At 38.6% G+C, this 16,737-nt stretch overlaps 1 protein-coding gene across 10 annotated transcripts in view; it reads left to right on the forward strand.

Annotated features, from left to right (window-relative positions):
• The window catches only part of dlgap1a (discs, large (Drosophila) homolog-associated protein 1a), a 123,384-nt gene that overhangs the window by 85,639 nt on the left and 21,008 nt on the right, over positions 1-16,737 (forward strand). For all 10 annotated transcript variants that reach the window (XR_009266017.1, XM_058799841.1, XM_058799822.1 and 7 more), the window contains one exon: positions 2,265-2,502. Coding sequence is in view for 9 of the 10 variants with exons in the window: in XM_058799841.1 (XP_058655824.1) it covers positions 2,265-2,502 (238 nt within the window). In the remaining variant the exon portion in view is untranslated. The remainder of the gene's footprint in view (positions 1-2,264; positions 2,503-16,737) is intronic.

Here is a 16,737-nt window from a genome sequence, read left to right on the forward strand (position 1 = left end):
TCTAGACTAAATGTGATTGTGCATTAATTCATCCCACTCGCAAAAAAACTGAAATCAAAATGAATTAAAACAGTGAAATGCAAACTCAGAATATGACGCAAACCTGCAATAATTAAATATGTTAAACAACACGAATGTATCTAATCCCATTTTATTAACCAATGCCTTTGCTGCTGACCTTTGATGATCCAGTTCAACCAAACTAATAAGCAAAAATGACTTTAGATAAACTAACAATTGTGCTTCATTGTTTTTTTTTATTGCTGAAGAGTGTTGAACCTTCTTCTCCTGTGTTCTACTGTACAGACGTGAATTTACTTTTCCTTCAGCTTGAGGTTTATTCATTACACTTTTTGGTGTGAAAGGGCTTTTACATTTGCTATAAATAGAACTTCTTGTATTAAAAACAATTAAGCCCTGCTCATATTTAAAAAGTAACGCAAAAGTAACGCAAAAGTAACGTAACGCATTACTTTCCATAAAAAGTAACTAAGTAACGTAATTAGTTACTTTTTTAGGGAGTAACGCAATATTTTAACGTGCGTGAATAAATCCAACCACCCCTATAGATGTAAGTTTCACTTTCCATGCGTGACTGACAGAAGCATCTTTAACTAATCTTTAACAAGACTCAAACTGACACAGGCAGAGTGAAAGACTGGATTTTTTAGATCAGGTAGGGTACAAGTGATTTCAAAACATTTCAGCCGGTTTATATATATCGTGTATATATTATTTATCTTGTATTAAAATGCATTTGGTTGAGTTACGCTGCACTAAAGCGCTTCATTGTAGTACTACGGTGATTCATTCAGAGCCGCGCAGATAGCCTGTGTTCATGCATTTTGTGCAGATAGCCTATAAATCGTGATATTAACGTTATGTTGTATAAATAACGAAGCGTATTCTATATGAGTTAAATACCATTGATTAAAAACCTGCTATCATATGCTTCAATCTACTGGTCATCTTCAGCACGCGCAGCTCAAAACAGAAATGCAGAACATTAATAACTACTGCCATATATATAACGTTATAATGAGAGCACTGATGAAAAAAATTTGGTGAATTCTTAGGGTTTCACTGACGTTTAATGCTTGCTATCTTTTAATCAAAACATAAAACATTATTTACACCGTTTGTATCTGCGAGGCGTCCATTAGGCTATTGTCCGTGTGTGTTAACGTCAGTATTTATGACTGTTGAATGTCTGACTTGACTCTCGGTAATGTATTTTGCCCCGCCCCCAAACATATGATTCGACTATGAAAATCCTTAGTCGGGGACACCCCTATTAAAAACCATGAAACCAACCTGCGATTCATCCACCGGTGAGATGAATTTGGGCCATCACCATAAACATTGTTCAATCACAGATGTATACGTCTAACCAACTAACATGCTCCATGTTTCGTAGAACTGGGATGGCATTCATCAAACAGTTACTCATCCGTCTTAGGCACACTTAGTCCCCAAGCACTGATTTGTCATGCTAATTACAAAATGGCAAGCATTACATCATTGTCATTTGGCGCCAACGTTGACTCTGAGATGGCATGTGCTCTTTGATGGAAGACCAAAAAACTAAATAAACAAGGAATATTAGCATTAGAAATGTTTTAGACCTTCCTGTAAAGACTTTGTAGATGGCACATGACTCTAAACTTCACAGTTAGTAAATAAGAACATACCCATCTAGCTCTCATGAGTGATTGGGACAGAGTTTCAAGCTGTAGCCCTTGTCCAAAACACCCACCCTTTCTACAGTCCTCTTCCCACACTTCTACCTTATCACATCTTCATTAACCCCCCGCTCTCGTCCACCCTCGGTTTCTGTTACGATCAACACTAATGAACATGTTGATCCTGGCACTGTCTCGCTGTCTTCCACCTTGTCAATAAACCCCACTTGAGGAGTTCCTCCCTGCTGGTGTGGCTTGCACCTTCATTTACCCTGTGAAACTGTCCTTCAAGCTTCATTATGTTTCTTTTTTTGACTTTTCCTCCTCTTGCCACTGCTTTGTGTGTTTCTCACCTGCACCTAATGGCATCTCTGCAGTCTTTGGCTCTGTTTTTCCCTTTTTCTTTTGATTCTGCACCCCTATAAAGTACAGTGCCCCATGGAAAGTGGATCTTGAAGCTCATTGGACGGCTCTTTTCCCTGACCTCTGCCCTGTCTGTTTCTCTTGACTGTTCTTTTATAATTTTCATTTCTTGTCTTTTCTTTCTCTCTGTATCTCTCCTCTCTTCTCCTCTGCCTGCAGGTGAGTGAGGTTGAGGTTAACGGGCAGATCGAGGCAGTGTGTGAGAGTGTGTTCAGTGAAATGGAGTCACAGGCAGTAGACGCCCTGGACCTGCCTGTGCCCGGGTGCTTCCGCATGAGGAGTCACAGTTACGTGCGTGCCATCGACCAGGGCTGCTCGCAGGACGACGACGGGCCTTTGCTCCCGGCCTCCCCCCCGAGGACCACCACTACTGTCAGAACCATCCAGAGCAGCACAGGTCTGCCTGCAAATACATTATCATTTTGTTGTTCTGTCTATCCATCTGTTGTCCTATCATTCATTCTGTTGTTCTATCTATCATCTATAGCAGCACACTCTAGCAGTTAGGGGTGGGCGATATACCGAAAATGTATTGTTTGCATGCATTTTTAAGCATTCCGGTTTAAAAACAAGTGATTTTAAGCCGTTTAAATGCAATCAGTAGCGAAAGAAAACTCATTTATCTATATGTGCGCGCTGTCTCTGAACGCTGCCAGAGAGGCGCACACATGAACATGGTGCTCATAGAGCACGGGAGTATTGAGTAATTTTTTCCACTTTTTAGCCCTTGAATGGTTAAATATACATACTTATTGGTGTCAAAATGCCTGTCTTTGTAGTGATTTAGGTCTTAAGTGAAAGCAAATGGCTAAGAAAGAAAACACGTGTAACAGTATATTGGATCCGGGTAGCTCTTAAAGTGACAGCTGTCTAATATTTCTTCAATCATATTAATCAAACAAAAGACAGAAAATATGTCACTGCTCTTGACTAAATCACTTTTGTAACTTTAATAAGAAGTAATATTTAATTTACACAGTGAAGAATATGCAGTGTTTTTCTACATCAGATTACTTTATACAATGTAGCATTTCTTATTTATTTTTTCCACTGTAATTTTTTGTCCTATTGCTTGTAATTAGTTTCTTATTCTTAATTAATCGCTGACTGTTTACCTGTCTTCAGTTGGCTTGAGTATTGTTTTTTTTGTTTTTTTATGCTAGTATTCGGTTTTTTGTGATATTGACACTGGTGACAAGAATTATGAAATTTCCATGGTATCAAAAATTTGAATATCATAAAGACCTTATTTAAAGCAAACATAACTGTATCATGATATATATTGTTACTGTGAAATAAAATTAATCATATTGTGAAACAAGATTTTGGTCATATTGCCCACCCCTACTAGCAGTATATAAAACTCTCTTTCATGTATCAAGGAGGTTGCCAGAGGAAGAATCAATATTCATTTGTTGTCTTTTCTGTGGGTCACAAGATGTTTATCCTCAGAAGCCCTGACAGGATGTGTCTGATTTGCTTTTTATTAGCACTGCGAGGCAATAACAGTGGTAAAGGGAAACTGAATGATTGAGTAAATTTGATTGATTGAATCTGATGCATAGAGGAAGAGTAAATCATTGCATGTGCTCTGAAAGTAGCCTGTCATGTTATTGAGGAACATATAAAATAGAAAATTGAGTATCTTAAAAAAAATGTATACACTTGTACATGTAATTGCTCAGCATCCAAGCTGAGATTTGAAAATTTATTGTGATATTTCAAGTGACCAACAGTGATCCAGATGTCAGGCAGGATGTGTGAACTCAGTGTGACCTGTGTCTGCTTTTGCTCTGGGGTTTTCTTTCATCTGAAACCCCAGTGATCACTAATCCACGCCCAGCATCAGAACCCAGTTTGATATCATCACAATTGACATCTTCATAAAATTGTGCCCACAGTGTCTTGAAAATGCAAGGCTTTTGTTTACTATTGAACTAAACCTATTGGTGAAGCCTGTCTGTTCTTAAAAATATTTTGCCCTAGTTTAAATGTGATTGTAAAGACCTTTTGTTTGTGCTGTTAGTCGCTCGCTAGTATGCGTTTCTCTTGTTGGCCGTTATTGGTGGGCTGCATAACTGATAACAAATGTATTGCCGGTGAAAATATGATGTCAGTCTGTTTTGACAAGGAATCAGTTTTATTTCTGCAGGGGAGAGCATTTGAATACAGCTGTGCTGCATAATACATTACTGTATAGCATGAACAAGATGAACGATTATCAAGGCATGAATCTAACTCACTCAGAATGCAGACAATTTCTGGCACAGTTTTCCACAATTTATTGTTTATTATATCACTGTACAGTATGTATGTAGAAATAATCATATGTGACATGCTTTATCATTTTGAGTCGGATGTCATAGAGCTGTTTATAGAAGGACAATGAAGCAAGAAATGTTTTGTGAATCTTTTATGTTTGATGAAACAGTCTTGTCTTTCAAATCACGTGCATTTTATCATGAAATTATATTTGTATTATCTAGTAAAACTAACCAAAATGCATCATCTGTCATGTAATCACCCAGCGTTTCAACTGCTGGAAAACACAATGGAGTCAGGCAGGTAATATTCTCCTGGCATCCACCAAACTCACCCATCAGAAAAGCATGATTTGTCACTCCATAGAACGAGTTTCCACTGCTCCAGAGTCCAGTGGCTACATGCCTTTGGTGACTTTTACATACCATGCGCCTCAGCATTCTGTGACCCCACATTGTAACTTTACATGGTATTCTACTTCATAGTTACTACTGTTCCAAAATGCTTTCACTTTCATCATTTACAGTTGACCATGGAATATCTAGCAGTGATGAAATTTTACAAACAGACTTATTTCAACGGTGGCATCCTATGACAGTACTAGGGCTGCCACTAACGACTATTTTTATTTCGATTAATCTATCAGCCAATTTATCGATTAATCTAAACGATTAATTTCCCACAAAAAATCTACAATTTTACTTAAGAATATTTTATTAAACCAAATGAAATCCAAATGTCTATGAAATCCTTTTTTAAAGCATAAGTAAAGTGCAACAGAGTGCAAGAAGCAAGTGTCCATATCATAGTCCAAATCAGTATTATAGTGTCAGAATGACAACATATCCACGTGTTCAAGTCTACTAATAATAAAATTATAATCAAAAACACTTTTTAAAGGACTATTTACCAGAAATATTATTTACCAGAATGTATTTAGGTGAAAAATGTAAATGTGCAGTATTTCTGAAAAAAATAAAATAAATAATAATAATTTAAAAAAATACTTTTTAAAATATAAAATCAATTAATTGGAGATGCTTTTGATTATTAAAATTTAATGGAACCATTAAAATGGAATCCAGAAAATAATGTAAAACAGAATTTGGTACAGATAAAACTGTAAAACTCAATTAATTAGACAGGCTTTTTGATTAATAAAATTTAATTTAACCATTAAAACAGAGTATAGAAAAATGAAAATGGAAAAACCTGAATTTGGAAATAAAACGGATTTCATAGGGCCCTATAATTATAATAAATGTTTTTGTGGTAATAAAAATGGTAACACTTTACAATAAGGTGTCATTTATTACCATTATTTAATGTATTAACTAACATGAACAAACAATGCATTTATTACACTATTTATTAATCTTTGTTAATGTTAGTTAATGAAAATACAGTTGTTCATTGTTATTTCATGTTCACAGAGCATTAACTAACGTTAACAAACACAACTTGTGATTTTAATAATGCATTAGTAAATGCTGAAATTAACATTAACTAAAATTAATAAATGCTGTAGAAGTATTGTTCATTCTTAGTTCATGTTTACTAATGTTGTTAACTAATGAACCTTATTGTAAAGTGTTACCATAAAAATAGATGTATAGATCAATAGCTTTTAAACTGACTTAAAATATCTATATATAATAGCAATGATGCAGTAATAATTAGTTCAAATAAAGTATCAAAATCAAGAAATCGTATGGTTTTATTGAACAAAACTGTTAAAATACATAATGTATTTTAAACAATAGAGCTAATGTAGATTACGCATTACAACAAAGGCCTGCAGGGGGCGCCAACGGCCTGACGATTATTTTTACACATTACTGCGCGATCTAATCCTTGTTTAATATTGACCAAGCGCCATTTAATTAAAATGTCCACTTAATCTTTAATATTTGGCTATTTCTTTAGGACAGAAATGCTATAGCCACTGTAATTAAATGAATATGTGGACATGAGGGTTTAAGCTTTTATTTTGAAATTGCGATGTATTCTCCTGTTTGTGTAGATTTATAAATGATTTACCTCACAAATCTGATGAAATGGCGCAAATTGCATTCCCAGATGAACGTTAATAAACCCAAACTCACAATAACATGCAGAGATGGAGTTTGAGACACTCCACACATGTAATAGTCCAGGTGATATGTGAAAATAATGTTCACTTTTTCATAAAAGCATGAAACTTGGTACCAAGGGCGTAACCATGGTATAGATATTGGGGTCCAAATGCGCCCCCAACCCCCCAGTGATATGCTGTTTACAATCATAAAAGGGTATGATTAATTGTGGTGAAAAACATTATTAGAGAAAAACATTACTTATTGCAAATAGTGGCACTTATCTGCACCTCTGCATTGTAATACATTATAAAATAGTATGCAATAACTTAGAGTGTAATTTTTTAATTTTATTTCAAATTATTCGGACAAAAGCCCTCCCTATACCTACCCGATACTTTATGTTCAACTTTTTTTATTATTTCCTTCATTTTTATTGAAAAATTAATGCTTTTTCCAAAGTATATGGTGGTTACGCCCATGCTTGGTACACTTGTATAGTTTGTGACCCTAAACATTTTCAGAAATGGAGCCATGGCAAAACACCTTGTGGTTGCCATGGCGACCATTTTACCTTCCACCATAACCAAATTATGTATTTTGTGTCATATCTCCTGAACCAAACATAACACAGAAAAAGTGACGTCTACCCCTATGTCAAGGATTACAGTGATACCATATACAACAACATAAACTGTTCAGGTGAATAGTTAATGGTGGAATCAGCAATGTGAGAAGGAAATTTACAATAGTCCATATTATGGGTATTAATTTTTTCTTTCTTTGATAATTAATATTTTATTCAATAATTCATGAAAAGATTGTTTTCAAGAATACTATCATATATTTCAGACATCTAAAAAAATCATCTCAGGTAAATGTATATTTCCTTACCTCTCAGGCAGAGACATGTAGGCGGTAGTGCGTTTCCAATACATTCTTGTTCTCTCTCAACAACGCTCTAATATCACACGCAGACGGCAACACAATCAGGTGAACAGTTAATGGTTAATTCAGTGACTTTATGAGAAGGATTACAATGAAATCTTTATGAGAAGGATTACAATGAAATCTCAGAAGATGTAGAATGAAATTTCAAACATATTTCATGTAAACTTAATTTACAATCACTCTCTGGGGCCAGAGTTGTCTATTATATTGTCCACAAGGGGGAATCCAGAGTCCTGCATGCGGGCAGGTACACGCAGGTGAGCCGCTAATATCGGTGTCAGGGTTCTGTCACTTCGGTTTAGTTTATTCGTGGTTTTGTGACAGAGCTCTGACACTCCCTTCTTGTCTTGTTTTCTGGTGAGCGCTCTCTTGTCTACGTGCTCTGTTTCATGTTGGAGCGTGGTGTTCGGATCCCGGCACTCTGGCTTGTTCAGGCTCTCTTCTGGTTTTCGTGTCGGGATTCGGACACTCACGTTCCAGGTCTGTCTTGCTGTGGGAGTGTGCGGTCTCGAGTTTGCTCGGGACGTGCACTCCTCTGTCCGTATGCATTGTGTTTTGTCCAGCACGCGGTTCGGGTTCAGCTGCGTGCTTTCTCTTGTTTTGTCTTGTTCTGTTTGGCACGCAGCTTGTGTTTTTCATTGGCTGCGTGCTTTCATGTTGTCATGTCTTGTGTGAACACGCGGCTTATGAGTATTCTCATTAGCTGCGTGTTCGTGTCCTGTTTAGCACATGGCTGATGATTTGTATTGCTGGCCATGTGCTTTGTGTTTTTGTTTTGTGTGAGCACATGGCTTTTGTCTTAGTTTTCTGTCTGCCATGTGCTCTCATGTCTATTTGCCTTGACCCCACCCACCTTGTTTCCTGATTATTGGTTAATTTGCCCCACTTGTGTTTTACCTCGTTACCCTCCTGTTTTGCTCCCTATTTAATCTCCTTGTGTTTGCAGTCCCGTGTGAGTTCGTTGTCGAATGTTGATGTTACCTTTGTCTAGGATTGTCCCCCCTATGGGGTAGTTTTTGTTTGTTGCTGTTTTGTTTATTTTTATTATCAATAAAGCCCATTACTCCTGCTATTGAGTCCTCGCTCTCTATCCCTTCACCCAACCCTGACAATCTGATGTAATGGGTGGAATAATATTGATGTGTAGGGTGCGGTGCGAGTGTGGGCTGGACGGTGACAAGCACAGGCGGGTTGCGGGTACAATAACCAAAACTATTTCGACTCGGTCCAGTACACGCTGAGCAATGTAGCCAATTGTGCTGCCACTGATTGACAGCTGTAGTAAGTATATTAAAGGGAGAGCTATTTGCTTGCTTTCTGCATTTAAATCTATTCACAATTTGAATAAAAGTTTTAATAAATGAGTTTTGTCTACCTCATGCAGGAGATTTAATGCAGGTGTGGTTGTCAAATGGGTGAGGTATGGGATTAAATTAGCATTGCTTTCAGATAATGTGTCGGATGTTCTGTTAATTACTGTGGGTGTGTGAAAATAATTTCACCAGCCAGGAAAGGTGAATGAAAATGCCTCTGTGATGTTACCACGAGGCATCGCTTACTTGCAGATCTCAAGCTTCTGGAGGGGATGTAGATTCGTAAGAGTGAGGAGGAAGTAGGAGGGTGCTGAGCCTGTTGCTGTTCTTAACGTGTCTTGAACTTGATGCATGCCGCAACCAATAGCCAGTGCAGGGAGATAAAGAGAGGTGTGAAGTGGGCACTTTTGGGCTCATGGCAGACCAGTTGTGCCGCTGTAGAGGTTTGCCCAGCTAGAAGAGCATTGCAATAGTCCAGCCTAGAAATGACAAGGGCCTGGGCAAGAAGTTGTGCAGCATGCTCTATTTGGAAGGGTCTGATCCTCCTGATGTTGCGCAATGCAAACCTGCATGATCGAGTTGTCTTTACAATATGGTCCTTGAAGGTCACCAAAGAATAATTTTTGATGAACCAGGATGAATAAATCATGCTGTAGAGTCGGATTGGCAGGGAAAACGAGAATCTCAGTCTTTGCCAGGTTGAGCTGCAGGTGATGTTCCTTCACCCATGCCGAGATGTTTGCCAGGCAGCCTGAGATACGCGCAGCTACTATTGGATTGTCTGGTTGAAATGAATGATAGAGCTGTGTGTCATCAGCATAGCAATGGTAGGAGAAACCATGTGCTTGTATAACGGGTCCCAGTGATGTAGTGTATATGGTGAAGAGGAGGGGTCCAAGAACTGGTCCCTGAAGAAACCCTGTGGCCAGCTGATGTTCTCTGGATACCTCTCTGAAAGACCTAACTGTGAGATAAGATTCAACTGATGATTTGGAATCAGCTTTCGCAATCTGCAGGGCTATACTGACCGACAGTAAATCAGTCTCAGTTGAATGGCCACTCCTGAAACCTGATTGGTTAACATTCAGTTGGTCATTCTGTGAAAGAAATAATGTAACTGTGTCTATAAAGGTGTGAACCAAATGGTCCATTCCATTAGAATAACAAATGAACAGCATTCCTCAGGAACGTCTTGTAGATTGCAGGATCTCCAGTGGGAAGGTCCTAACAGTATCTGTTGTTTCTAGCCCTTTGTCTTCAGGTATCAAATTCTTTCCCACACACAGTACTTTGGGAGACGCTAGGATTCATACAAGGGTTAAGATTGTTTGAAGGGAGACATACTAACTTTGCTATTGAAGAACGGTTACACTATCTTCAATAAATTCTTCTCCCCACAAAATTTTGTGTCAAGCCTACTTAATTTTTGTATTAGAGAAATCTAGTTCACTGGTGAGCCACCCAAAAGACTGCTCATCAAAAATACAGTAAAGATGATGATGCATGGGGCAACTTTTTAGGTTAGGAGGGGTAGTATGCACTTGCGTGTCTAGACAGATATTGTCTTGACAAGAAGTTAATGTGGATCATAAAGTGTCAGTTTCTGTATTTACATCCAGAGATGAGAAATGGGTGGGTGAGGGAAGAGAGGAGGATACTACAGAGGAAAGATGGGAGGGTGAAAGGGAGCGTAGGTTTTGGCTCAAAGTAAATGGTAGAGGAATTGGTGGCACACAGATAGTAATATGTAGGTTACATGTAATAAAGAAATGATCAGAGATGTGTAGAGGTTTTACCAAATGTTGTCTGTGATACAACTGCATGTGTTAATTAAGTCAAGCTGGTTGCCTGATTTGTTAGTGCTTGTGTTTAGCCATTTGAGATTGAATGAAGCTAGGAGTGTAAGGCTCCTTAAGACGCATTTCGAAGTCACCAAAGACTACAAGTGGACTGCCATCCACAGAGAATGAGGATAGCAGCCCATCCAGCTCCTCTATAAAGGTGCCCAGTTGACCAGGAAGGCGATAAATCATTACAATATGGAGTTTAACAGGAGCTGTTACCATAATAGCATGAAACTCAAAATAATTTTTATTGCATAGGGAAGAGTGGGTTGAGTATTTCCAATTATTAGAAATGAGAAGACTAGTACCCTTCCAAACTGACGGGGGTGTGAGAGAAAGGGAAGTTGTTAGACAGAACAACAGGGGTTGGAGAGTCTTCTGGACGAATCCAAGTCTCAGCCAAGCCCAAGATTCTAAGAGTAGACTGAGAAGCAATGGCCAGAATGAAGTTTGTTGACAGCTGACTGACAATTCCAGTGACCCTTAGGCCCCGTTTACACTAGTGTGTTTTCGTTTTAAAACGCATAACTTTTGCTACGGTTACGCCTATCGTTTACACTACTCCGACGTTTTCGAGGTCGAAAACTGAGACTTTTGAAAACGCTGCAGACCTCGTTTTAGTTTGAAAACTCTGGGGTAGCGTTTCAGTGTAAACGGAGCAAAACGGAGACTTTTGAAAACGATGGTGTGGCTGCCCACATTCGCTCTGCGTATCCTTGACGACCAGGTAAACAATAACATCATGCTCGTTGTTGTACCCATAGATATGTATGGGTAGATTCCCCATTCGACCACTCCAAGCACGCAGACGCGTCCGCCATCTAAATAATAGGGATCTACCTATACAAATCTATGGTTGCACCTGTATGAATGGTCATGTGGCATGCGTTTTCGGTTGTGTAGTGTAAACGGAGATCGTTTCTCAAACGCAGCGGAAACACGTGTAAACGGGGATCGTTTTCATTCTAAAACGCCGTTTTAAAACGAAAACGCAGTAGTGTAAACGGGGCCTTAGAAAATGACAGAGGTGCAGCAGAAGAGGTGCAGATAGGACCAGGTTAGCAAGATTCCGTTGCCATCTGCATGTGATGTTAGAGCATTGTTGAGAGAGAACAAGAATTTATTGGAAACATACTACTGCCTACCCGACTCTGCCTGAGAGGAATGGAAAAATGGTGGTGGCTGAGGAGATTGCCCCTTCCATGTAAAGCGCTTTGAGTACCAAGAAAAGCGCTATATAAATGTAACTAATTAATTAATTAATTGATTAAAACACTATTTTATTGTACTATTGAATACAATATTAGCTAATTATCAAAGAAAGAAAAAATTAATAGCCATAATATGGACTATTGTAAATGCTGTGATTTCCTTCTCACATTGCTGATTTCATCATTAACTCTTCACCTGAACAGTTTATGTTTTTGTATTTGGTATCATTGTAATCCTTGTCCATCAAAACATAGGGGATGACATCACTTTTTCTATGTTATCATGTTTGATTCAGGAGATATGACACAAAATATATAATTTGGTTATGGCGGAAAGTAAGGTGTTTTTGCAATGGCTCCATTTCTGAAAATGTTCAGGGCCACAAACTATACAAGTGTACCAAGTTTCGTGCTTTTATGAAAAAGTGAACATATCACTGTGTGACGCACAAACTTAACCTACACGCATGTAAATAAGTAAAGCACATATACTGTATTAGAACTGCATCGCATATAATTATTTAATTAAATCATAGCGTTAAATCATAGCGTTTGTGAAATCACAATTATGCTTAATTATGATTTTTAAATGGGTTTAATATATCATGCAGCCTTGGAAAATAGTCTAATAATGTGTTTTATGGATTCTCGTCCGTGAAATGTGCCACTTCCGGTATTTTGCCGGTTAGTCGATGCTAGCAAAATGAAGTTGATGATTTTTAAAAATCGACTATTCGTCTAAAATCGACGAATCGCGACAGCCCTAGACAGTGCCACACTTGAATTCACTGAGCTCTTTAGAACGACCCATTTTTTACAAATGTTTTTAAATAGCTATGAAATACTGCATGTGTATGTATGCAAAATGTATAGAGAAGGTCAGGAACAGACAGGGTCGGCGCAAGCTCAACTGCCGCTCTAGGCAAAACACTGCCGTGCCGCCCCCACTTCACACTCACAATTAAACACAATCTTTAAGATGCATGTGAAAGACTGGAGATTTTGTTTTTTGATACAACTCCATTAAAATAAAAGTAAGACACGGACATGTTTTCTGATTATTATATTTTTTCATAGCCTATTGCAAAAAAAAAAAGTAATAATCAACAGGCCAAATGGCCATCGGAAAATTTGGGAGAATGAGCCGCTCGACTCTGTTCCGCTCTGTTCAGGTCGCGGAAAACAAGTCTCTGTAGTTAATTTTCAACAAGAAAAACAGAAATCTGTCCAAGCTGCGCTGGAAGGTTACAGCTGAAATCCCATCGCTGGTGTGCACTATTCGTAGCGTTAAATATGATAAAGGCTATAGGCTAAAAAAACGGGTTTTGGATGTAGGCTAACTAGCCTGTCTTGGTCCACCTGTGTCTCCCCCGCTTTCTCTCCACACACACACACACACACACACACAAGGTTCAAAAGATTTGCAACGGTCGCTTTGTTGCGTCCAGTGTAGACAGAATTTAGATGTTTTGATGAATAAAAAAATTTAAATTCTTGTCATTTAATAAACTTGGCCAAAATCTCATGATATATACGATGAAGCGCTATATGCAAGAATATTTAAAACATACAAAAGTATATTGGTTACAACTAGACGGCAAGACTCTTCTCCGCTCTTCAAACACACAAAAACAATAGCCTTTACAGACATAGTGTTTTAGTGAAGAAAACGCTGTACTTATTCAAACATCAGTTATTTATTATTATTTACCTTTGCATTGTGAACTCGTCTCCACGCTTCGTTCTGAATGGAAGCGGGGTGAAGTTACGAGGTTTCACTGACAGTTTGAGGATCCATATTGTTACAAAATTTAGTGACAAGCTCTATTGAATTCTTTTCATTGGTTAAATATTTGTAAAACCCTCAAACAGACATAAGGAAGACCAATAGCAGTGATTTAAAACAATAATAACGAAATATAGCCTAATAGAGTTTGGATTTTCCACAGCACACCTGATGGGCTAGGTTATGGCGACTGCCATAGGCCCTGAGCACACTGAACGCACTTTTCAGCTCAGAGTTGCTTTTCTTTTCAACTTAAGGCGCTCAGAGCGTACCTGGAAAAACGCAGCAGGTGGCGAAAAACAGCGCGCAGAATGCTCACTGCCAACAGAAAACAATTCAAAAAGGCGCCTCTCACTGCAAAAAAACGTGTTTGGTGTGATCGGGGCCATACTCTGCCATATGGAAACACCACCCCTGCTGTGCTGCTGCCCTATGCAGCTGCCTAGTTCACCTAAATGCACGCGCTGGCCCTGGGTACAGAACAGTAAAATGTTGACAGAAGCATTATCTCACAAAAAACCAATCATCACTGGACACTAGGCGCTACAAATCACAGATTCTTACTGAAAATGAATGACTTCCGGTTGCTGTGTCGCTGCAGGTTGCTGTCACTGTGAACAAGGTTTAAGTTTGACAGTGTCTCTGATGGAGTTTTCACATTGACAATTTGTTTGGAAAAGCCCAAGTATGTAATACTTGTAAAAACATTCAATGAGAGATTATCCACAATGCTGCAAACTTTGACATGTTGAATTTTAATAAATCAGGATGTTTGGAGACCTGTCTGATGTCGTAATCCTTACTGGAAGTTGCATTCCCTCTATATGGTGCTTGAGACAGTGCTGCTGTCTCTCTCTGCACTAGTAATGCATATTTGAGTGCTGTGTTCTCCACTTCCTACTGTTCTCCAAATGCCTGCGGCTAGTCAGAGAGCCAACATATGGCCACCAGCCTCAGTGGATCTATGGAGAGAAGACAGCTGGCTGAGAGAGAGGAAAGTGAAAAAAAGTTTCTTAGAATCCTATAGGATAACCTTTAGGGTCTCACGTTAGTGCTCACGTCACCTGTGGGTCGGTTTAATGGAGTGGAAGTGCAGGCCTTTGAACCGCATCTTTGAGTCACAGCTTCAGTTATGGTCATTAGCATGGTGCTCCTATCGGAGTGGAGCAAAACATCAGGGAATACAGCCTGTCAGAACTGACAAACTGTTATTTCAAAGCTTTCATTTTCATGCCATCCCTCTTGATAAGCAGCCAGACCTTGTTTACGGGGAGATTTTAAAAATAATTAGAGGCAGCATGGTCTAAAGGGTTTGGCCCTTAGATCAATACGGGGGCAGTGATGTTTTTAGACACACCAATCTTTTCGATTCGTCTCACCAAGTGTAATCCACACAACAACGCAAGCAACCGGGATCCTTCAAAAACACTTTATGACTGTTGACTGATTATAAATTGAAATAAATATATATAATGTAATGCCAATTGAGTATTTGTCAATGTAAGCATTGCTTCAAATATTTAAGTAATTATTCAAGGAAAGTAAACTGTTTAATAATAAACATTTTTTTTAAATATAAATGATTTTATATTTATATGTTAGAAGAGTAATAGAGATGTAAAACAAAAAGTAACAAACAAAGATAAATTAAGTAAATGCATGAAGTTGTTCAGGTATTTAAAATCAATTGCTTGACAGTGTTTGTTATATTCAGCTGCATATTTTATTATTAACTGACTGTTTACATTAAAGATTTTGATGAGTTTTAATATTTACTTGGTACTAAAGTACTACGTTTGACATCCTTAATTTAAAGCAAACTAAGCAAACAATGGAAAATAACTGGCTTGTATATATTGTGGTGAGATGATATAACCATCCGCTTGTGTTTCAGCCAGCTGCGGAAAGATGTGTGATGTGGATAATTAGAGATAGTGTGTTCCTCTACATGGGCTGCACCTGCCAGCCAGAGGCAGATGTAGTTTGGCAGGGCTGTGGAATCGATAGCTGCCATTTGTTTAAACTTCACGCGCTGACAAAACTCAGAAGGGAGCAGGAGCCTGATGTGACGCCTTGGCTGGGGTGACTCTGGCAAGAGATGTGACAGACATGACCTGACCTTCTATCTATGCCTGACATTGATTTGAGAATGAGAATTGCTATGCGTTTGAGTGGTGTTTGTTAAAATCGGTATGTACCCAACACCAAATGTGTTTGCGTGGTCTAGAGAAAGTGTTTAAGGCAATTCACGCGAAGAACAATAATTATGAAAATAACAATAACTACTTTAGTGTCCACACCAGTGGATGTAACCTTCTCTGTGTGGTTATAGTTATAGCTGTGGTGTGGACTTCACTGTTCTCATAGAATTAGAATGATTAATAAAACTTTATAGTTATTATTAGTCGTCAACTTTAATGCGAATGGCCCTTTGCATAAAAAAATAAAGTCAGAAATAATGCGAGTTAGCTGCAACAGTCACTAAATAGCGATTTGGTGGTAAGTTAAAGGAATAGTTCACCCACAATGAAAATGATTTCACCATTTATTCACCCTCATGTCTTTCCAAACTTGTGTGACCTTTTTTTGAAGGATGTTTCGACATGAAACGAACGTCGGGGTTCGGTGTTATGTTCAACCCCCATTGACTTTCGTTGTATGGACAAAAAAAACACTGAACCACTATTTAAATCATCTTCTTTGTTCCACAATGAAAAGAAAGTCATGCAGGTTTGGACCGACAGGAGGGTGAGTGAATGATCCTGTATCACTGAGCTGTAGATACCGTGTCCAGTCATCCCCGTCCAGTGTGGGCCCTTCCAGATGTCCTCGCCACAGAGAACCGACCAGACGAATTATGAGATGGCTAATTGAGGGAGCTGTCAAGGTTGACATTGAGAGGGCACCTACCTTCCCTTCATCCCCTTCAGAACACCACTGCGCGTTCAGACGAACAGAGCGGCACCATCTGCCTGGTACGCAGCAGGCCCTTATCACACGCTGCAACACTGCCTTTGGGGTAGTGTGCAAAGTCTTTGAAGTGGAGTCTAGCGAAGTTGAGGATTTTACACTTTATTGTTTATGTTCAAAATGTTCCACTGAAGCTGTTATTCATATTTATTTTATCATAATAACATGCAGCTTTTGATAAATTGTTAATGGCATGGCTTTGCTGTGTATTTGTCTTTTA

This window comes from Onychostoma macrolepis, chromosome 02 (assembly GCF_012432095.1).
Source record: "Onychostoma macrolepis isolate SWU-2019 chromosome 02, ASM1243209v1, whole genome shotgun sequence".
NCBI classification, from domain to species: domain Eukaryota; kingdom Metazoa; phylum Chordata; class Actinopteri; order Cypriniformes; family Cyprinidae; genus Onychostoma; species Onychostoma macrolepis.